Raw genomic sequence first — 24,372 nt, forward strand, 5'->3', positions numbered from 1 at the left:
GTATTCTGGTCTTTGCTGTACTCTTAATAAATGTACTTATCAGTAATACTGCCATGCAGTGTTCATGCAATCTATCCCCCCATTTGTATGGTGAAATACAAGTGGAGGATTTACAAGTGTGTTTGACTGCTTTTGATTAAGTAGTCCATTCATTGGGGTAAGAGTCAGTGTGAACCTTTCCTTCTTGGTGACAGATTCTTCCCAGCACTTACCTTTGTGTGGACCCTCACCTATTGGACTGTTTTATTTGAGATGTCATATTTTCTCAACATTGGGACTTTTTATTAATTCTTACCTCTACACTTTATGTTTTATGTTATTTTGTCTTTTTGCCAGGAGATTTGTGTCAGCAGCTGTGTTGCTATTATTAACGCTATCATTCATTAGCGCAGATATTTTTGTTTTTTATTTCTTGTGAATACTTATATACATGTGATTTTTTTATTTTTTATTTTAATACATTTGCAAAGATTTCAAACAAACTTCTTTCACGTTGTCACTATGGGGTATTGTTTGTAGAATTTTGAGGAAAATAATGAATTTGATCAATTTTAGAATAAGGCTGTAACATAACAAAATGGGGAAAAAGTGAAGCGCTGTTAATACTTTCCGAATGCACTGTAGCTGTAGGAAAAGTGGAAAATCTGTGGATTAAAGGTGAGTATTCCACCCAAAACTGTTTTTTATTTTATTTTTTTCCTGGGCTATTCGTTTTTATCTTGCTGTTTTTGACTGGAGTTCTGCTTTAACATAAGTTTCCAGTCCAGTTATGTGACAAAGGTGTATTGCACATTTCACATGTTATATTACACTATGTTTGTATTTCATTGGATTGATAAAAATAAGAATGCTAGCAAGCCTCTTGATAGGTGGTTCCTATCTATTATTTTCCCAGTAGTTTGGCCTTCTCTGAGCTCAGAATAAGTCAAACTGGAATGAAGACAAGAAGAAAGCTCACTGTGAAGATGTACGAAGTCTTACATTGGGAGAAAATCTATAAGACAAATCCATTGAAATGAAAACTGAAAAAATGTGTGTGTGGAGTAGATTAGGGATGTTTATTGAATTTAGTTTAAAAGAAAATGTATGCAATATAGGGGCTGATTTATTAAAACTCAGAAAAGGGCAAAACATTGATTCACCTGAATCAGGTTTCACCTTTCATTTTATGGAAATATAAACAAGAAAAGGAGTGATTGGTCACTTATAGCTCCTCTTACATATCTGTTTTCTTTTCTCTAGTTTTGCTAACTCAACCCCTTTAAAGTTTTACTGCTGTTTAGTGTACTTGCAAATAATGTAACTGTGAATTGTATGTATTTTATGAGTTTACTAAACCATGAGCCAGATCCCTACAATATGACACTGATTTATCCAAACTGGAGAAGGGGAAAGTGGAGACATAATCCAATGCAATATGCTGTATCATATGCCTTCTTTTTATTTATTTATTTTTTTCACTGAAAAAATGAGAGATGGAACTTGATAAGGTACTATGATCAAAATGACACTTTTGATTTTCTTCAGATTTGATAAATCAAGACCACGGTGCTAATACTAAATGCTAAAGGAGAATATTTGTCAGTGGGTGTTCATTTTAACAATAATATTGTATCCATATAGAATTTGGATATAATGTAGATTTAATGAGATGTAGACAAACACCTTGAATTGAAAGTGGTTGTTTTCCTCATATTAATGCCATATTCTTTCTTGTCCTCATTGGGGAAATGACAGCTGGAGTCTAATTGATGGCTTTAGATGAAAATGACAGACCCATATAAAAAAAAAAATGTGGTCTGGTTTTGCAATGAGACACATGTATAAACTTCAGCTCTTGTCTTCTATTGCTAAAAATGATGGTGATAATGGCTTTGTAAGAAAACGGTAGACTCAATACTTCAAATATATTGAGGGGAGCAGCATCCATACAGTACTTTTTCATTGTTGTATAAAGGATGTGCAGAGGTAAAAATCCACTTCATTGCTGCCATTTCACAAGCTGGTAAAAACTTGTATTCATGGTCACCTCTGTGCTGTTACAGAGTCAGACTAGGACTAAAAAATAAAGTCTAAACATATAAAGTGTACCAGTCCAAGCATATGACTTACTTGAACTTATTATAGCAATGTTACTAAATTCTATATATCTAGTAGGTAAAATGTGATATTACACAATATTCCCACTATCACCATTACTATTATCTAATAACATTAAGACTGATGCTACTAATGCCTATAGAAGCTCTGATCATGCTGTTAATGTTCCAATACAAACTGAGCCTTTATGTAAATTTCAGACTTGCCAAACTACCACTTCTGGATGTAGGGCTCTACACCTATTGTAAAATATTCTCTTTAAAAGTGAATGAAGTGTGTGTGTGTTCACTGTAAGCTTTTTATACATATTTCAAATTATTTAAATTGAATGTATTGTGATAAAGTGATAAACGTTATTTATAATTTATCTCAAATGTTAGTTGTACATCTATTGCATGCAAAGAGCAAGCTAATACAAGCAGAACAAAGTTTATCCATAGTCCATATTTCACAGTGTTTTCAAAATAAAAAATCAGCCAAGTACTAAACTGTGTTAGCTATCAATGAAAACAGAAAGTTCCCCTTTACTGACTATCTTAAAAGATTGAAAATGCAAGCTTTCGAAAAGCATTAGTTTCTTTGCCGGGTACAATTGTGCCTGACAAAGAAGGCTAACATGTTTTGAAAGCTTGAATTTTTATTCTTTTGAGTTAGCCAGCATTGCTTCACATCCAAACTTTCTGCAAAATAACAATTAAAGTCCTATTCCAATTTACCCAAATATCTCTGCCACATGCCCTATATATATTTCCTTTAAGTTTGGTAATGTGTATCTCCATAAAGGTAATCATGTTCAGATACTGCAGCTACAGATTAAAAAATTTGACTTTTTAGATTTAGCCAGACTTGTTTGTTCGGCATGCATGTCCCCTGTACATTACAAAAATTACAGTCATGAGAGACTGTTTTTACCTCAAAAGTATCAAAAAGTAAAAAGTGTGCTTGTTCAATTACACATATGGTTTCTACATGAATGAAGGTCCATTTACACCCAGTGGCCATTATGAGAGGGACTCCCCTCCAAAAAACATTTTATATTTTGGCAAAATACAACATTAGATGTAGGAACACACAAAGGTTGTAGGGAACATCCAAAACTCTCTGGAGGACAGGAATAGGAAAGAATACCCCATTTCACATGACCAACCAAAGACTTCTGAAAAGGTAGGTACCATTCCATACCTTTTTTGGGGGCTTGGGGCTATGCCCATAATTAAGCTTTACATATTTACCCCAGGTAGTGACTATTTTTGGAAAAAAGTGAGGTGGGCTACCTTCCAACTTTCTTCTGCCGTACATGTAAGCCTTTTGTAACATGCTGTGGGCTGTTTGACAATTTAAACAACAAAAGAAACTGAGGAAATGATATACATGGTAAAACTTACAGAAATTTGGCATCATACATAAATAGTTCAATATAATGCAGTCATTCCCCATTAGTATCTTACACTATATAATCCCTTAATAAAGTATCCATAGATATAGGGGTCTTTAAACTACAGCCTTCCAGTTGTTCAAGAACTACAATTCCCATCATGCCTAGCCATGTCTGTGAATGTTAGAGTTTTACAATGCCTCATGGGATGTGTAGTTCCGCAACAGCTGGGGGCCGTAGTTTTAGGATCCCTGAATTAATGTGTTCTGAAATTATATGTAAAGTGTGCTTTTAAAGCTATGTTGCAAGGCATTTTATGGATCTATGTTCGTTCCAAATAAACAGTTTTCCAGCATATATCCGAAGATTGTAATATACATCCTACAGTTATGTTAATAGTGTCATTTGTAGGTACTGTGGTGCATTTTAGTATATAATGATGATGACACTTTCCTGTATTACATTTCAAGAGTTTATTTAGTAAAATGGAATAGAATAGAAATAACATCAATTTGTTTATGCAATGCATTTTGAAAAAGGTGATATATGATTGAAAATTATGATATATGACTGTCTGATATGGGCAAAGGTGTTCCACGTCTACTCTCTGGCCATTAACAGTAATACCATTCACAGAGTCTTCAGTTTTTCAGACTGCCATAATAGATAAAATTTAAGTGGGGACCCCACTTAGTGTCCTCATCGGTATATCAAACAACCTGCTCTAGAGCAGAGGTGCACTTTCTGGATCTTGATTTGGATCTTGTATGAGATCCTAAAGTCACACTTGTTCCCAGATCAATGGAGATGGCATTCACTTTACTAGGTTCTATTAGAAAACATATTCTTTCAGGGTCCCAGGACAATGGCAAACTGACAGGTTTTCAGAACAATAGATTAAGGAGACTGTAACAGGTGATTCTGAAGCAGATGAGTACATGATGATCCATGTGTCCCTGTGTAGCATCTTGAACACTAGGACCAGGTTGTACAAAGTACTTTAAAGTATTTCCAGGTCTAGGTAAAGAACCATCCCTTACAGCACTTAAGCTCACCATACATGGATCAAAATTTGGCCGGTTCATCAGAGACCAGCTGACTTCTGATCCATGTATGTGCACTCTGGTTGTACACAAGTCCATCTATTAATCGACTTGTGTACAACCAGCCTGTTTTTCCAGAATGATTAGTTCTACCAGCAGTTAAGGATCCCTGCACTCCCCACCAGCAGAACACAATAGCGCTGTAGCAGGGATTCCACACCGATTGTATTGATGGGGGAATCAAGCAATTTTCTTTCCTTCCACTCCTGGTGGAAGGAAAGAAATTTGCATAATCTGTGGCCTGTCTTAACCTTGCCTCTTCCATTCAACTAAAAATGGCATTGCGTCAGCGGAAATAGAAGCTTTAACATTTGCAGACACCACAAAGTGCAATTATTTCATCACTGCTATTCATTTAGGAACTTTTTAAGCTAGGACAAATTAATTTAAAGTGAATATCTAGAACTTGTAATACCCAAGTGTCCTAAATGCTATCGCCCTCTGCACGAGGAACACCTCCACCGCGCCAAAGTAGCCCTCCTCAAAAACTATTATGAACAATACAAACACCAGTGAAAGTGGTATAGTTTAAACTAATCGGTATAAAAAATGTTGAGCTGCCCCTTTAAATGGCAATAAGAAACAAAGGTAAATAAAATTTAATCCCATATATCGGCTGTATACCACAAATGGACAGCCGACATGCAGGGTAAATTAAAGGCGCTCAGAAACACTTCAAATGTAACTAGGTTGTATCAACATTTATGACAATGTCTGGTGATTATGCAAATTCCCTGGATATATATATGTATAAAAAATATATATATCAGTGTACCTAAAATTAAGTGATGGTGAAACCCTTTATCTATGAATCAATCACCTGAATGTGATACACTTCTGATGAACACAAGCAAAAAATGAATACTATTGTATACTAAACCACATACAATAGTGGTGACACCCTCTAGTACTAAATTAATAATCTGAGTACGCCATGCTGGATTAACAACATGCCTCAGAAGTGCATATAAAAATCAAAGCAAAACTATGCTAAACAAATTATATAGTGGTAATGTGATCTAATTAGTGAATCACTTAGTGGGGTGTATCACACCCCTATCAATCGGCTGATTGACTAGGTGCAATTCATATGATAACCATAATGTTGATACCCCCTCCTAATGAATAAGTTACCTGTGTACGACACACTAAATGAGTGGTGAACCACATACACACAAAACAAAAAAAAAAAAAAAAAAAAAAATTAGAAGAAATGGAACAAACAAAAATTATCCACCTCTGTACTGTGAAATAATCACAAACCTTTTAACGTGACAGCAATGTAATTATGTGACAATCATGCATATGGTTCAGTTCATGCTGCAAAGCTCAAAACTCTAAATACAGTCCATGAATAAAACCAGCCTTCAGTGAGCTGTAGGTGATTTAAACTGGTGACGGTGAAAAAAATTATTTTTATATATAATAAATCCGGTGCTCCACACAAATGATTCTCCAGTGAACAAATATCAACTTGTTGAGTAGCTCCGTGTTTCTTCCACCTCACCACTGTGCTAGTGAATCGCACTCTCCAGACCTGCACTCACCGAAAAATTGCGCCCGCACTCTCATGCAAGGCAAACCAGCTTTCTTTACCACACTCACGGGCAAGTATTGTATACGAGGTTTCACAGGAATGATGTTCAATGGATCCACATAAAAGAGAAGGAGTGCTCCAATAGTGTAATTCAGTAACAACAATTTATTAAAATCACTGCAAACTTCATACATAGCACTCACATTTGGAAAACTTGAAAAAGCTCAACACTTGTGATAAAATCCAAACTTCAACTCAGTGGATGCAATAATAACATTGGTCACGGCGGACCCGAGGTGTACAGCTACTAGATGCGCTCTCACCCCTCCCTCGGGATACCTCCGTCTCTCCGTGCGCTCGTATCCTATTCTCCTGTGTGGCTACCAGCAAGTACGTCACAACTCACAGCCACGCCCCGACATGTTTCGTCATAGATCGACTTTCTCAAGGGATTGAATTGGATTTTATCACAAGTGTTGAGCTTTTTCAAGTTTTCCAAATGTGAGTGCTATGTATGAAGTTTGCAGTGATTTTAATAAATTGTTGTTACTGAATTACACTATTGGAGCACTCCTTCTCTTTTATGTGGATCCATTGAACATCATTCCTGTGAAACCTCGTATACAATACTTGCCCGTGAGTGTGGTAAAGAAAGCTGGTTTGCCTTGCATGAGAGTGCGGGCGCAATTTTTCGGTGAGTGCAGGTCTGGAGAGCGCGATTCACTAGCACAGTGGTGAGGTGGAAGAAACACGGAGCTACTCAACAAGTTGATATTTGTTCACTGGAGAATCATTTGTGTGGAGCACCGGATTTATTATATATAAAAATAATTTTTTTCACCGTCACCAGTTTAAATCACCTACAGCTCACTGAAGGCTGGTTTTATTCATGGACTGTATTTAGAGTTTTGAGCTTTGCAGCATGAACTGAACCATATGCATGATTGTCACATAATTACATTGCTGTCACGTTAAAAGGTTTGTGATTATTTCACAGTACAGAGGTGGATAATTTTTGTTTGTTCCATTTCTTCTAATTTTTTTTTTTTTTTTTTTTTTTTTTTTTGTTTTGTGTGTATGTGGTTCACCACTCATTTAGTGTGTCGTACACAGGTAACTTATTCATTAGGAGGGGGTATCAACATTATGGTTATCATATGAATTGCACCTAGTCAATCAGCCGATTGATAGGGGTGTGATACACCCCACTAAGTGATTCACTAATTAGATCACATTACCACTATATAATTTGTTTAGCATAGTTTTGCTTTGATTTTTATATGCACTTCTGAGGCATGTTGTTAATCCAGCATGGCGTACTCAGATTATTAATTTAGTACTAGAGGGTGTCACCACTATTGTATGTGGTTTAGTATACAATAGTATTCATTTTTTGCTTGTGTTCATCAGAAGTGTATCACATTCAGGTGATTGATTCATAGATAAAGGGTTTCACCATCACTTAATTTTAGGTACACTGATATATATATTTTTTATACATATATATATCCAGGGAATTTGCATAATCACCAGACATTGTCATAAATGTTGATACAACCTAGTTACATTTGAAGTGTTTCTGAGCGCCTTTAATTTACCCTGCATGTCGGCTGTCCATTTGTGGTATACAGCCGATATATGGGATTAAATATCTAGAACTTACTGACTAACTGATTTTTAGTTCACGTAAATAGAAAATATTACATATTATTATGCAGTGTTCCTCTTCATAGTCAGTAGGTGGAGCTCTAGTCTCCGTTCCACAGTTAGCATTGTATCCTTGCAGTGCTAAAAGAAACTGTTTCCAGAGAACAAAGGGTGATTAGAGCAGTGACACATGTCTTCATAATGACTTAATGTGAGGTTTTAATCATGTACTACATATTTGTAACTCAAAGACTGAATACATAAGGCAATAAACAGATACCTTCCTGATACTTTATCTAACCATCAAATAACTTGTCTTATCACCTTCTATTTAGGGTGGAAAGCCACCATTTTCACATATGTGTCTTTTCTTAAAACAATAAAAAAACAAAAAAAATACTTAAAACTATTTCAAAAAAGTGCAAGGTGCTTTACTCTCTGATCTGATTGGTTGTTGTGGGCTTTTTAGTAAAAGAGTACACAATACAGAGACACTGTACTTTTCACCTTGTCTTTGTACTGTAGGTTAATTTTCACTTCCTTTGCTAGTAGTGAATAATCTACAATGTGAAAATCAGTCTGGTCACTGAAGATAGTATGCATATCTGCTAGTCCAAGACTTGGCTGAATGTGATAGATGAAGCACCTCTGCCCAGCAGCAGCTTTGTCTTGTTTGCTGTGTGTTAATTATATTATTAAATATGCCCCTTGCAAATTATTGTATTGCAGGTCAATTTAGGAGATAGAATGTGATGAAATTAGTTTTGAAAATCTTGCCACATTTCTCCATGTCTGCCAATGAACATGTAAATTTGCTATTGTTAACCATAAGCCATAATGTGGCGAACGCTTACTAAGCTCCATAAACAGTTCTTGTTTACATTCAGTTAATGCTGTGATTTGAAAACATATAAGCTTTCCAAAATAACCACTATAAAGGAATGCATATGATGTTTATATTCGTTTTTACTTGCACAGTAATACAATATTTTATGCAAAATTATATTTGAAGCATTTTTGTGAGTTTGTGAAATCTGCTGTTTCTTTCCAAACAATAGAAGCCTTATGGAAGGACCTTTTGAACTTTGTGCTTGATCAGTTATGTTTAGAATGAGATAAAGCATGAGCATGCCAAGTCTAGCATAGACTAACAATTTTCAAAGTACAATATAAGAAAGACCTCTTTTTAGTTTACCAGTAGGGAATACTGCTTTGAAGGTGCCTTGGGTTGCCTTAGATCTACAAAAATATTTGTATTTTTTTCAGAATTTCAAAGGATGGTTTCTGAAACAGAATTTCATCAATAGCTGATTTCAGTAATGTTTTTATGACAATCATATTTTTGTAAGACTGGGCTTCCCTTTTGATAAGCCATATACCTCATGTTGTTTTTATTTTAATTTGCATGTTGGGATATTATCCCTGAACGATTATCAAACATGTGAACAATTCTGCTCAACTACACAGATTACACATGTTCATGTTTGTTAATATGTTGTGAAGTAAATTCATATTCCTGGTACAAAAATCTTTATTGATATTAAAAATGAAAATTACATCAACTGTGGTTTATGCCCTTTTTTATCAGCATTGAAAAACTTGCTAACATACTGACACCTATTTGCTGCATCTGCAAAAGTCTTGCACTAATTTGTAAAAACATTAAAACTGTTCCTGTTGACAAAGCTTATGGTGTATCATACATGTTGTTTGAAACTATTTACTTGTATATTCACTTATGGTAAAAGGTCAGTCTGCACAAAAATGTATGTTTCATTTTGGTTGATTCTGGGGAGTTTAAGTACATAGTTCCTTATATTCATTTCTGTAGGGAGATCCTGGAACAGCAGTTAACAAGTCTTCAACACCAAGCCATTGTGAAGGTGTCCCACTTTCCATTTTGGGTTATTAATTTATTTTATATTTTGAATAATGACATACTGTAGAATGTGTAAGGACACCTTGATGTGGGTAAGAAGATCCAAAAGTATAAATTATTATTAATATTACTGAAACTTAAAGTATATGTGAACCCTTACCTTGTGAGATAACTCATTCAGTTTAAAATAAAAATTAAAACAAAGGCAAAACATTTGTGCATTCATAAACATTATAAATACTTTTTTTCCTATTTTAAAAGGGATCACATACCCCCTGTTCTGAACTGCATAAGGAGCTCAGAGAGTTAGGGGAGGAGAAACAGCAGAATACTGGTCTTTCCAATAAATGGCTGTAAAGGGAGGGGGTGTGGTTGAGGGGAGCAGGCTCAGCTCCCAGCACCACTAGAAAACTGACCACGCTATACTCTCTTGCATAGTGGGAGATTTACTAAAACTGGAGCACTCAGAATCTGGTGCAGTTGTGTATTGTAGCCAATTAGCATATAACTTCAGCTTGTTCAATTAAGCTTTGACAATAAAACCTGGAAGCCAATTTGATACTACAGTATGCACAGCTGCACCATATTTTGCACATTCCAGCTTCAAATCCCCTCATAGTGTGGTCAGTTTTTATTAGGAAAGCATGGGGACTGGCAAGAAAACTAGGAATTTCACACAAAAGCAATGCAAAGGAACAGGATAACTTTTCATACAAGTGCATGGTACAGCAGGAACATGTCAGGAATTTGAAATGTTGGGTAATATATTTAATTCCTTTCCTCTAGGCAAATTGCATCCCTGGCCACAGGCAGGACTATGCTCTGAGCTATTATTTCATTGTATTCCTAGCTGCCTAGGTTCCTCTTGTCTGTACAGCCGATTCTCTGCAGCTGCTTCTCCTGTGGTCTATTGCAGGCATTCTGATGTCGTCATATACAATGCTGTCCTGCATTGTAGGTGAGGACACCGAGTACTAGAATTTCAGACAAACTCTTTAGGCAAACACAAGACATGGATGTTAGGTTGATAACTTCTTAAACATTACATTATCTTTTTCTGCATTTGTTCAATTTTATATATATATATATATATATATATACTGTGTGTGTGTGTGTGTATATATATATATATATATATATATATATATATATATATATATATATATATATATATATATACTGTGTGTGTGTGTGTGTATATATATATATATATATATATATATATATATATATATATAAAATATATATATTTTTTTTTTTATTTGTTTCCTAATGGATTGTAAAAGCTATTTACCACATAGTAGCCAAGCAGTGTAACAAAGTACTGAATGCAATTGTATCAAGGTCACAATTTCAAACACAAAGGAGCTGCACTTCCTAATATGCAAATTCGGAACATGTATACTATAGACTGGAAGAAAATTGTTTTTCAGCTACAAACAAATGCATCTTTTCTACACTTGGCAACTCTCTTTTTGCTTGTTATCTGTATCACATTGCTTGAATTAATAAACACTCACCGGAATAATAAAACCTAGATTTTTCAAAAGTTCTGACAACAGTGGGTAATTGTATTTATCTTAACAAATCTTACAAGGATCTGTCTGTGGCAGAGTAAAAGAAAAAGAAAGTATATTTAGTCCAAACCTAACAATGTTTAGCAAAAATCTGTATTTGAATACTGTTTTGCATTATAATGCAGAACATTAAAAGAGACCTGTACTGTGAGGAATATGGGGACTGATATTACTCACTTGCTAAGTTGCTTCTGAAAACTCTGGTTACCTCTAAAAACTCTATAGCGCCAATACTTTGAGGCATTTGCCTGAAACAAGTTTAGAAATGAGCAAAGTCATAATGAATTAATGAAATAAAATAATGAAATAAAGTCATAATGAAAAGTCAGAATTCCTGCATACTGTTTCAGGTCTGTGGCTTAGAGGCTACTGAACCAATTGAATCGGTTGATAGGGAAACTGTATTTTCAGACAGGTAAACAAAGGCAGCCTTCATGCTTCCTTGGTACATATTTTCTTTAACCACTTCAATACAGGGCACTTTTACCCCCTTCCTCCCCATGCCAATTTTCAGCATTTAGCGCTGTCGCGTTTTGGATGTCAATTTCGCGGTCATGCAACACTGTACCCATAAGAACATTTTTTATCATTTTTTTTCACATAAATAGAGCTTTCTTTTGGTGGAATTTTATCATCACTGGGGTTTTTATTTTTTGCTAAATAAACATGTTTTAGTTTGTTTCTGTTATAAAATTTTGCAAATAAATAATCTTCCTTCATAAATTTAGGTCAAAATGTATTCTGCTAAATTTCTTTGGTAAAAAATAACCCAAATCAGTGTATATTACTTAGTCTATAAGAAAGTTATAGAGTCCACAAATTATGGTATAGATATCTGAAAATTGATCAATCCTGATGTACTGATGGCCTATCTAACTTCTTGAGGCTCAAAAAGGCCAGGCCAATACCAAATGACCCTGTTTTGGAAAGTAAACAGGCCAAGGTATTTAGAAAGAGGCAGAGGAATTTTCTAAAGTTTTAACTTTTTGGCACAATATTTTGGAAAATTAAAGTGGATGTAAACTCCATTCATGAAATTTGACCTGGGCACATCTATCTGCAGTGTTTACTTCTCTCTCTCCAAAGCCCTAAGTCCCGTGTCTTTCTGCTGCTCAGTTATTCTGTTATCAGCATGATAACTTCTGATTAGCTCTCCAACAACCCAGATAGCACATGCCTGAAAATAGTTTCAGGTATGGTGCAGAAAAATAGATTAGCAGGGAGCTGGTCTTTTCATAGCACAGCTCTGCACATTTCTTCCTTCCTCTTCCTTTGTGAAGAGGGGGTGTGTGCCTTTCCTCCAATCAGTTGTCACACAGTGTATGCCAATAATCCACACAGGAAGAGAAAATTCTAACACAATGTGCACTTTCTAAACAGTCTAGAAAGTTGAAGATAGCAGATATATGAGTAAAACTTATGTAGGGGGATTTGTTTCATCTCTGTGTATCATCTGAGGCTGTTCACTTCACTGGGAATATGTGAGGGTTTACATCCATTTTTTCAACATTTTTTTTAACATTCTGTCACCAGTGCAGTACAGCATCATATAATGGGTGTGGTGATGATCAGCCAAACAAACAAATGTCATTTTTTGCATGTCTGCACTGTAATATTTTGGTCTGGTGATGATCAGGGACACTGACTGGTGACAATATGTAAAAAAAATTATAATAATATTTTTATTACATTTTTCCTCTTTTTTGCAAAGATTTTTAGTTTTCTAACACACTGTGACCAGAGCAATACAGTGTTAACTTAGTTACACTGTACTACTCTGGGGAAGTGATCAAACTTTTTATTTATTTTTTCATTGGTATAAGCAACCATTTTTACTGAATGAAACTGATTCATTTAGTGTCTTTTGGTGTGATTAGCTGTGATTGGTCAAAGCTAATCACATGGTACCAATGGGCTGTGATTGACCCTGTCTGTACCATGTGATCACTTTGGCCAATTACAGCTAGCAACACAATTGTATACAATGGATGGCATAAAATAAAGACACCCATTGTTTACAACTGTCATGTGATCTGCTGTGATTGGTCACAGCCATCACATGGTACTGGTAACAGGCCGGCACATTGATCAGTCATCAGTTGTGTCCGGTGGACACAGTGACAAATTGTGCCCCTGCACAGCCCCACTGAACAACAGTGCTCCTGCCCCGGCTGTCATTTTATTATAGGCCAGGTGGTAAATTATTAAAAAAAAAAAAACCTGGCCATACCTGAATTAGAATTTTCAGTCCTAAATGATCATATTTTTTTCTTATGAAATAATTATAATTAGCTTTAATTCTTGTCTAAGTTAAACCTTAAAGTGGTTGTAAAGTCACATCTATTATATTCTTTTATCCTCTCTGTTTTAGGAACATATTAAATATAGTGTGTGTGCTTTTTTAAAATGAAAATACCGTTTTTGCCCAGCTCTGCTGTGTAGTCACATGTCCTCCCTCTGCTCACCTTCTCGATTTAAGGAGTACAGTGGGAGGGTCTGAGATTTCCCTCTGATGTATGCAAGCTAGCAGAGGGAGGACATGTGACCACACAACAAAGGTGGGCAAAGAAGGTATTTAGCTTTATAATAAAACATTGCACACACTATATTTAATATGTTTTTGAAACAGAGAGGATAAACTATATAATAGATGTTAAAAAAATGAATAAAAACCAAGTGCTGATGTGGATAGATATGTGTGATATAAATAAATTGTGCTTAAATATATATATATATACCAATATAGTTAGTGCTATGATAAAATCAGTAAATTAAAGCTGCTATCAATATAGGGTGATCAGATAACCAAACAAATAGTACTAAGTTTAAAATTGATGCGCTTTAAATAAATAGTGCACAATATGCTGCTGCGACTAAGCTTAAATCCAGGAATAAAAAATGCATACATGTGAATAAAATAGATAAATAATTATGGTGCTAATACATGTGTTAAAATTGCCAAAATAAATCTTCAAATTGGTGATGTGACGGTGAATATAAATAAAATAATAATGACACTCTGAGTACAATGTCCAGGCAGAGATAAATAGTGGGGGAAAGTAAAAATAATTAAACAGTTCCTTCCCTTAATCCAGATTGATTGACTCACTGGGTTAGATCGTTTGTATCAGGATATTTAGTTTTTCTTGCATCCCACTTTAGCCATAATACTGCTGGTGATTCGGCTCTCAGGATAAAGGTTTTATGCAAAGCAAGCAAAGAAAAAATAGATCATTGTGCAGTGAACTTACTAGATAGTACACAAGCAAAACAGGGACAAGAGATACACTCACAAACTCCCGGTCTATTAGAAGCATTCAAATGGATCCTTGAGAAAGTCACGTGTCAGTGATGCAACGCGTGGGAGGAGCTTAGGACGTTCAGTGCTGCAATACACCTGAAGGTTAACAGCAGCTGTTTCTCTATGGGAAACCTCGTCCACAGCGGCTGACTGCAATCTGCATATTTGAATGCTTCTAATAGACCGGGAGTTTGTGAGTGTATCTCTTGTCCCTGTTTTGCTTGTGTACTATCTAGTAAGTTCACTGCACAATGATCTATTTTTTCTTTGCTTGCTTTGCATAAAACCTTTATCCTGAGAGCCGAATCACCAGCAGTATTATGGCTAAAGTGGGATGCAAGAAAAACTAAATATCCTGATACAAACGATCTAACCCAGTGAGTCAATCAATCTGGATTAAGGGAAGGAACTGTTTAATTATTTTTACTTTCCCCCACTATTTATCTCTGCCTGCACATTGTACTCAGAGTGTCATTATTATTTTATTTATATTCACCGTCACATCACCAATTTGAAGATTTATTTTGGCAATTTTAACACATGTATTAGCACCATATAATTATTTATCTATTTTATTCACATGTATGCATTTTTTATTCCTGGATTTAAGCTTAGTCGCAGCAGCATATTGTGCACTATTTATTTAAAGCGCATCAATTTTATACTTAGTATATAATAGATGTTACTTTACAACCACTTTACCAAAGGGGAGGAGCAGCTGCAGCAGAATACTCTATCAAGGCGGGAAGGGAGGGGCAGGGAAGAGATGAGCTCACATACACAAACTATGGAAATGACAAGGAGAGCAGGAGGGGGAGAGGCAGTGATGCTGAGTACACAGCAGGATGACAGAGGCACATAATCTGACCACGCTATCAGGGATCACCAGCCATGATAAGCATGGTCAGTATACACAGGGGGACCAGGAACAGGCAGGATCAACCAAATATTGTACAACATAGAAAGAGACAATTGACATGCAAAAGCACTGTGTTATATCTTGTGCCTTAAAGGGACAGCAGTATGTTTTTTGTTGTTTTTTTTAGGGGTACAAACATATTAAAATGTGTTAGTGGCAAGGAACCCCTAAAGTCTGACATCACAAACTCTCTCACAGCTTCTAAGTGAACATAATAGTATTAAAGAGAACACCAGGATTTAAAAAAAATGTATAGCTGTGGTATACAGACCTGTAACGCACACTCACAAGCTAGGAGTTTGTGTCAGGTTAATGACCAAGTAGTAACTGCCAGACTTATGAAGGTAATGTAAGTGCATATGGGGCCACAGCTATAAATAAGCACCATTGGGCTATCACAAGGAGTGTGGCTAATTTGAAATTAATGTTTTAATTCACGGGCTTCTGTGTTGTCTGTATGATCAAACTGGATTGACGATTTCTAAAAAAAAAAAAAAAAAATACATTTGTAATGGTAAAATGAAGAAATGAGGCAAAAGAAGTATACTTTATCTAAATAAAACAAGAGCACATTGATCCTGACTGCTATAATTCAGTGCATGGGGATTTCAAGCTGGAATATGTTTGTTGTGTGGTATTTTGATGTTTGCATTCTCAAACTTCTATAGGAAGATGTTAAAGTAGAGCATGCTCGCATGGCATGAGGGTTTTACTATATACATCGGAGCATAGAATATAGATTTTCTTCTCCAGTGCTGTATTGTGATCCTTAATACACAGGCTTCCTTTCTTCCTGGTAAAGCCTAACACTGGGAATGCAGGCCGTGATGCTGCAGGCTTCACTTGACAGAAATCTGCCAGAGCACATTTTAGTTTAAGTTACATGAATTGACTGCACCGCATGGTCACTCACAGCCTTTCACATTCAATTTTCATCTGTTCACTGAACAAGAGTTCCAAAGGCCTGAAACTTTACTTTTTTATGTTGAGGGGGGGGGGGGGGGGGATTGGGGGGTTGTGATGACCATAATCACAGCTGCAACATCTGAAGTTTTAAGATTTTCTAAACTGGGAAAAAAATATAGATAAAAGGCCATGCAAACTAAATGGAAATGCTATGGCTGCAGATTCTTGGCTGCAAATGCATTCAAATAGAATACATTATTGTGGCAAAGAAGAGACCATCCTTTTCTGTTCTCATACACAATAATTCAAACACATATATAGGAGCTCCTTTTGCTGACTTGTTTTTAAATGGTGTACTTACTAGCGCTGCCATCCTCATCCTTCTCTTAGTGAGTAAATGATCCAGAAAAAGCAAGTACACAGTGACGTTCCAGGTCATATGCTTACTTAGGCTGGCCATACATGTTCAATTTTCTTGTACAATTTTCCTTTAGATTTACCTTAAACTATGTAGTGCAAGGGCCTGCTTATTTGGATACAATTGAAAGTTGTTTAGTTTTGACCTCATATTACATGGTTTTTGGTAAATCTAAAGGGAAATTGTACAAGAGCATTGAACATGTATAGCCAGCCTAAGTGAAGTTACTATGATGAGGAATTCATCATCAAAGAGAATATACATTATACCTTGTTGGCAAATGTAGCTCATATTTTTTTATCCTAGTCTTATAGTACAATCATTTTAATTGTCAATACAGTTTCTAATCTTGCTTTCTGAATTATTTATTTTTTCTGCAACATGGCTGGACATGAAAAGCCTTCCATTGTTGAGTTGCTTGTTAGGATAAATGTACCAGTCCTATAAAAATTGAAAGAAATCACTTTCCTCTTCAAATTAAAGGATTTTTGGAAGTGCAGCCGTCTGGAATCATTTCCTTATGATACACAGCATGCAAGCTGGGCTGGCACCTGACTAGTGTGTGTGGGGATTAACTAGAGAGTCACTCATCTGGAGTGGCTTTTTTTGTTTCATTGAACACTTTACTCTTCTGCACACTTATCCCATCTCATAGACTGAGAATGTATTGAGGCTAGAAGGTCAATATAACATCCAAACAACTAGCATTTTCACAAGGAGTTCAGCAATGGCAGCTCCTTTCATTTATTTTAGGAACCTTTGTGACTTTAAATCTCATATACACTTCTTTAAAAAAAATAATGGGGAAATGCCTTCTTTTTTTATATGTACATTTCGGGTTTAACTTGCTTGAAATTAAAATTCTAACTTTTATTTATTATAAATTCTAGGTAACCCCAAATAGACCCTCTGTTGAACAATCTAATCAAACTTTCCTCACCTGCACACTTCATGCTGTTGGCATGATAATCTAATTATTTTTTTATCTGAAATGACTGATAATCTAACAACAGTAACAAACAGCACTCTGCTACAAACAAAATATTTAAACATATAAATGTGGATAGAAATAATTGTTTTCAAATTTTGTGTAAGGAAATGTGTGTCTTGGATTTGGTAAAACCTTATGGACCAAATTTAACCAACATTGACATTTCAGTTTTGCCTGACTGCTGGCAATCTGGCTTGGCCTCTTGCTAACTTCTTATGTCTGACTTTGTAAACAACAACCACAAACAATGAAATCCCACCACTGGAGTCACTAAGAGATTAGAGAATCCATTGGGGGAGTATAGTTTTGTCTGCAATTGTCAAATGTCTCAACATTTTCAGTCCATGTAAAGCATTTAGTTAACCATGTCCTGTTTTCCAAATTTGCTTAGAGCTTGAAATTGATGGTAAAGTGTACCTGTACTGAGAAAACACATATTGAACTTCATATTAACTTTATATTAACTATATTTGAATAATAGTTCTAGGGACAATTACTAGTAACTTCATCATGTCGCTACTGTACCAAATTTCTGACTGCTAAGCATGTCCTCACTTAGTTCTAAAATGCTGTGTCTGTATTTAATAGATTGTCAAGACACACATTGCATTGTAGGATGTGGTCACTACTAAAACCCCAGAAGCTACTTAGTAGGATTAAAGCGGAGTTCTGCTTAAAAAAAAAAAAAAATTAAAAGTCAGCAGCTACAAATACTAATAATCGGACACTTACCTGTCCCAGGGTCCAGCGATGTGGGGGAACGAAGCCCCGCTCATCTTCCCCTCCTCTCTGCGGCGCCAGCATTGTAACTGAGGGTGCCCAGCTGTGGCTTCACAGCTGGGCACCCATTGTGCATGCGCGAGCAGCGCCACGTGCCATGACTCACTGGGCAATCATCTGGGACCTGTGACGTGTCCCAGATGATTGCCGAGAGGGAGGGGGAGGTGATCTCCCTTGCGGTGCGCCGGGAGGAAGTGGGAGCTGGGACCCTCTAAAAAGAGAGTACTGGCTCCCCCCAAAAAAATGGCATGCCAAATGTGGCATGTCAGGGGGTCACCTCCCTTAAAGTCCAATTTTTGGGTGAAACTTCACTTTAAGGAGCTCCTGATCAGAATTACCTTGAAGTTAGCAATTTGCAGGCAACAGATGACTTTGCTTTCTTAGGACATGGTTAGTTTATTATGTTCTAAGTTGTTACTTATATCTTTTTATCTTGGTTAAGTATTGTTTATACAGGGTTATGGTTACAAGGCTTACTAATTCATTTCATATTATTGGTTGCAGTGTCCACTGTTATTTTTCAGTTACAGACTTTCCACATCAAAATGGGTATTACAGTGGGGTTTTTAACCTTCTACATAACGTTATTGTTCTGTTTATTGCAGGTTATGTAATTCATAGATGATGCACAATTTTTGTTTTATACAGGACCTTGAAGATCTACAGCTCTAATAACCCACTAACACTTTATTAAAGTTGTGTGTGAAGAAATTGTTCTTATTATGTAGCTCCTGCAAGAGTTGTAATGTTCAATATAAATCTGCACCTCATGATGACCAATTTTGTTCTAAGTTTCTGTTATATCTGTGTGTAAAACTGTGCTTGGTGTCTTAAATGTTATTGTTTTGTAAGTATGTTAATTAGTCCATGGATATTACTTCTAGCGCTGGTCCAGAATACATTTTATTTACTTTTCATAAACTCTTTTTACTCTTTTTACTGATGTCCAGTTCTAAGGAGCCAGGCATAGAAACATTCTGTGTATGTTCACTGTTCATAAATTATTTGTTTCTTCCATATAATAGGTTTGAGAGGACAGAAAGGTGAAAGAGGTGAATTTGGAATTGGTCTACCAGGGAGCCCAGGCCCCATAGGACCTACAGGTAATCACTTTACATTGCTTTTTTCTTCACTACTTTGCTGCAGTGAGTGCACCAGACTCTCTAACATTACATTACATTGAACTTAGTAATGCCTTTTACAACCAGTGTGCCTTCTGGGTTCTTCAGACGTACCTAAAAATTGCCCATAAATTGTGTAGCAAGTCAGCGGGTGGATCAAGACTGTCCTATTGTTACATAATGCCAAAGGTTTTCATTGTGCAACATTACAATATTGGACATTAAGTGGGCCAGACATAGGCATCCTTCAACCAATGACGTCATTGGTTGATGAGGGAGATGTTGGGCACCTGCACAGCATCCTTGTTTGCACTTTCCCTACCCCTCTCCATCTGCACTGGGATGACTTTAGCTGAGGAAGGCAGAAGATAAACCTTGGGATTCAAGTCATTACCAGTGTGCAAAAGTGCATTGGCTTTATAAGAATAAATCTCCTCTAATGTTGGGTGTCCTACATGTGTGTATGCAAATGTGTTATGTAACACTGTTAGTTAAATTTTTTTTACATTTTAGAATGGGGTGCATTGAGAGTGTGGATGATTTTAAAGGTTGCCATGACTGAAAAAGGTTGAGAAACACTGGTTTAACCACTTTAGCTCCAGAAGGTTTACCCCCTTCATGACCATACGGCACTGTGTTTCTTTAATCGCATGCCGATGTACGTCAGCAGAATGGCACAGGTGTGCAAAAGGGCATACCCCTACATCCCTGCGTAATCATGGGCCAGCGGGCGCATGCCCACCACGCACCGCTAGAGTGTGCCCGCTGCTCCCGCGGACTCGATGTCCACCGGTGGCCCACGATCATGACGAGGAGAGGCAGAACAGGGAAATGCCTATGTAAACAAGGCATTTCCCTGTTCTGCTTAGGGACATGACAGGGAGCAGTAAACTCTGTCATGTCCTAGGTAGCCCATCCCCCCTACAGTTAGAACATGCTGAGGGAACACATTTATCCCCTTGATCGCCCCCTAGTGTTTAACCCCTTCCTTGCCAGTGACATTTATACAGTAATCAGTGGCTATTTTTAGCTCTGATCGCTGCATAAATGTCAATGATCCCAACAAAGATGTTAAAAGCATCTGATCTGTCCGCTGCAATGTCGCAGTCCTCATAAAAGGAGCAGATCACCGCCATTACTAAAAAAAAAAATTATAATAAAAATGCCATAAATCTCTCTCCTATTTGTAGATGCTTTAACTTCTGCACAAACCAATCAATATACACTTGTTGCGATTTTTTTTTACCAAAAATATGTATGAAAATATGTATGTATGTAAATATGTAGAAGAATACATATCGGCCTAAACTGAGAAAGAAATTTGTTTTTTTATATATTTTTGGGGGATATTTATTATAGCGAAAAGTAAAAACATTAATTTAGGCCAATATGTATTCTGCTACGTATATTCGGTAAAAAAAATTTCCAATACACATACGTGACTCACCTATAATAAGGCTTACCTGTAGGTACCATGAATTACTCCGAAATTTGCACAGTCTAGGAGATATTCACTTTATACGCACATGCCGACGTCATCGGCACATGTGCACTGAAACGGCTCGTACGTGCTATTTCTTCAGCTGCTGTGCCGTGACTGGTGGCTCCCATGCGCATGTGCGGGAGTGACGTCATTGCAGCTCCAGCCTATCACTGCGCCCGAGCCTGCGAACCCAGAAGTAACATTCCAGGGACATGTCACCTGTCACAGTGGTGTAAGGGGACCGCTGCAACAGCATCGTTCCAAGGTAAGTATTTCATAATGAGCTAGTATGAGATGCATACTAGCTCATAATGCCTTTGTCTTGCAGGTTGTTCTTTTTTGTTTGTTTTTTGTTTTTTTTGTTTTTTTGCAGCTTTTATAACCACTTTAAAGACCAAAAAATTTGAGAAGCCTTCTACCTATGCCACCAAGAGATTAACAAGAAGCAGCAAGGGCAAAAACAAGAAGAATCTCTTTGTACCCTATATAAATTTGACTAACTTAATGCATTAATTTTTAACTTAAAGGACATGCAGCTCAATGAAAATCCCAATTCTTAATTGAGTAAAGGGTTATTATTTTATATGCTTAATGCATACCACAAAAAATTCTAGGGGTGAACAAATTACTCTATCGCAGGAGGTAGTATCTCCTGAGATGAAACCATAAACAATGGAGGATTCACAGGTATTGAAAACTTTGGAAAAATGATTTGCAGAAGTTGAAGAAGTTGAGTGAGCATGATCTACCCCCTAGTTGAATTGTAAGATGTTGAAATGTAAGTCTGAAAAAAAATCCACCCCTCACCCACCAAGTTACAATGTGAGAGTTTAATTATTCATCAAAACAATAGCAAGATATGTCCAGGAGTACAACTGATAATCATTTTACAGCAGAGAGAAATACATTGTAAGAACTTAAATCCACGAGAGGAGTCATAATCAAGCCTAGCGACAAGGGGGGCAAAGTGGTTTTTATGCTGACTGAATATCAGGAGGCTGAGACCTCAAGACAGCTCAGTGATTAACTGAGTTATTTACTGATTAGTATGGACCCCTTTTCTTGCCTTGCTGCTAAGATGAGTCTGATGTGGCAGCAGGTTCTAATCACAAAGGATGAAAAGGACTATATGTGGGTCCATGAACATAATCAACCTGTATTCTATCTCATTCCCAAGGTTCATAGGAAACCAGTTGCCCCACCTGGCAGATAAATTAAGTCAGCAAATTATAACCCTACAAAATTGGTAGGAAAATTTGTGGATGACACGTTAAACCATTCATACATCACTTACCTTCACTTGTATTAGATTCTGGCAATATGTTGAATTGTTTGGATAGATTTGCTTTAGACATCGATCACACATCAGATTGGCCTGGAGGCTTATGCCGCGTACACACGGTCGGACTTTTCGTCTACAAAAGTCCAACGGACGCTGACGGACTAAAGCTGGCTGGTAATCCGATCGTGTGTGGGCTTCTCCGGACTTTCAACGGACTTTTTTAGCCTAAAATCCGACGGACTTTAGATTTGAAGCATGCTTCAAATCTTTACGTCGTAAGTACGACGGACCCCGAAGTCCGCTCGTCTGTGTGCTAGTCCGACGGACAAAAACCCATGCTAGGGCAGCTATTGGCTACTGGCTATGAACTTCCTTATTTTAGTCCGGTGTACGTCATCACGTACGAATCCGTCGGACTTTTGTGTGGTCGTGTGTAGGCAAGTCCGTTCGTTAGAAAGTCTGCTGCAAGTCCGCCGAAAGTCCGCCGGAAGTCTGTCGGACAGGCTGTCGGACTTTTGTAGACGAAAAGTCCGACCGTGTGTACGCGGCATTAAGCTCATATAATGGGCTAATACAGCTCCAGGAATGATAAAAGACACCAGTTTATTTATTTTAAAGTATAACTACTGGCAAAGCTTTTTTATGCTTTTAAATAGAGTGGAGAGGGATTAGAACATCTGTCAGGTTTTTATTGCTATCTTCCCCCATTAGGGAGTGTGACAGAGTAATGCCGCGTACACACGGTCGGACTTTTCGTCTACAAAAGTCCGACAGCCTGTCCGACAGACTTCCGGCGGACTTTCGGCGGACTTGCAGCAGACTTTCTAACGAACGGACTTGCCTACACACGACCACACAAAAGTCCGACGGATTCGTACGTGATGACGTACACCGGACTAAAATAAGGAAGTTCATAGCCAGTAGCCAATAGCTGCCCTAGCATGGGTTTTTGTCCGTCGGACTAGCACACAGACGAGCGGACTTCGGGGTCCGTCGTACTTACGACGTAAAGATTTGAAGCATGCTTCAAATCTAAAGTCCGTCGGATTTTAGGCTAAAAAAGTCAGTTGAAAGTCCGGAGAAGCCCACACACGATCGGATTACCAGCCAGCTTTAGTCCGTCAGCGTCCGTTGGACTTTTGTAGACGAAAAGTCCGACCGTGTGTACGCGGCATAAGACCCTGCCACTGTGAAAATGGAGTAGAATATGACACAGGATTTGCATTAGGGGTTAATGCAAGGTTCTTGACTATTGTTTCCTGTGAGAAGAAAGTTGTGTTTTGGGTACCTGCAGCTTGTCTGAGTACACAGGTGTGCAGGGTCCTTATATACTCAAACCTGATAATAGCTCAGAGCTCCCAGTTTGGAAACAGCTCCCAGTTTGGGAGTAAATAGGTCTCACCCAGGGGTCAGAGGTGCTCCAGCCAGGAGCCAAGAGACAGAAGGTCTCGCCCAGAGTTCAGAGGAGCGCCAGCCAGCAGCCAGGAGACAGGAGGTCTCATTGCAGGAGTCAGGTGGGCTCCTATTGGGGTGTCAGGAGAACCCCTAAGCAGAGGCCAGGATTGGGCTATGTAGCAGGGCGCTGCGACTAAAGGCTAAGAGAACCAAGTTAACCAGTAGAACTAGACAACACAGTAAGAGGGAAGGATATGAAGAGGCAGCGGTGCTACCAACAAGGGAAACAGGTGGCTCAGTATTTTCATTTGACTGTTCATATTAATGTGGAAGGACCCCTGCCTGGGCAACTGATGTCTGTGTGAACTTTCCATTTCATTTAACCCTTGAATACAATTTAGCTACTTTGACATGTGTTAGTAAAACCGTACATATAATCACAACTGCTTTGTGTATCCAGGCAGATTATATCTTGTTTTATTCAGGACAAATTTGGCTTTCTTTAGGTGGTAAATGGTAACGGATAGCTCCTGATTTTTTTTCTTTTTAATTATAAAA

General features: G+C 37.3%; 1 protein-coding gene across 3 annotated transcripts in view; it reads left to right on the plus strand.

The window, feature by feature from the left end:
- COL19A1 (collagen type XIX alpha 1 chain) overlaps positions 1-24,372 on the plus strand; it is a 1,371,841-nt gene that overhangs the window by 1,339,319 nt on the left and 8,150 nt on the right. For all 3 annotated transcript variants that reach the window (XM_073626739.1, XM_073626741.1, XM_073626740.1), the window contains exon 51: positions 19,559-19,636. In XM_073626739.1, coding sequence (XP_073482840.1) covers positions 19,559-19,636 — 78 coding nt within the window. The remainder of the gene's footprint in view (positions 1-19,558; positions 19,637-24,372) is intronic.

Source organism: Aquarana catesbeiana, linkage group LG04 (genome assembly GCF_042186555.1).
Source record: "Aquarana catesbeiana isolate 2022-GZ linkage group LG04, ASM4218655v1, whole genome shotgun sequence".
NCBI lineage: Eukaryota > Metazoa > Chordata > Amphibia > Anura > Ranidae > Aquarana > Aquarana catesbeiana.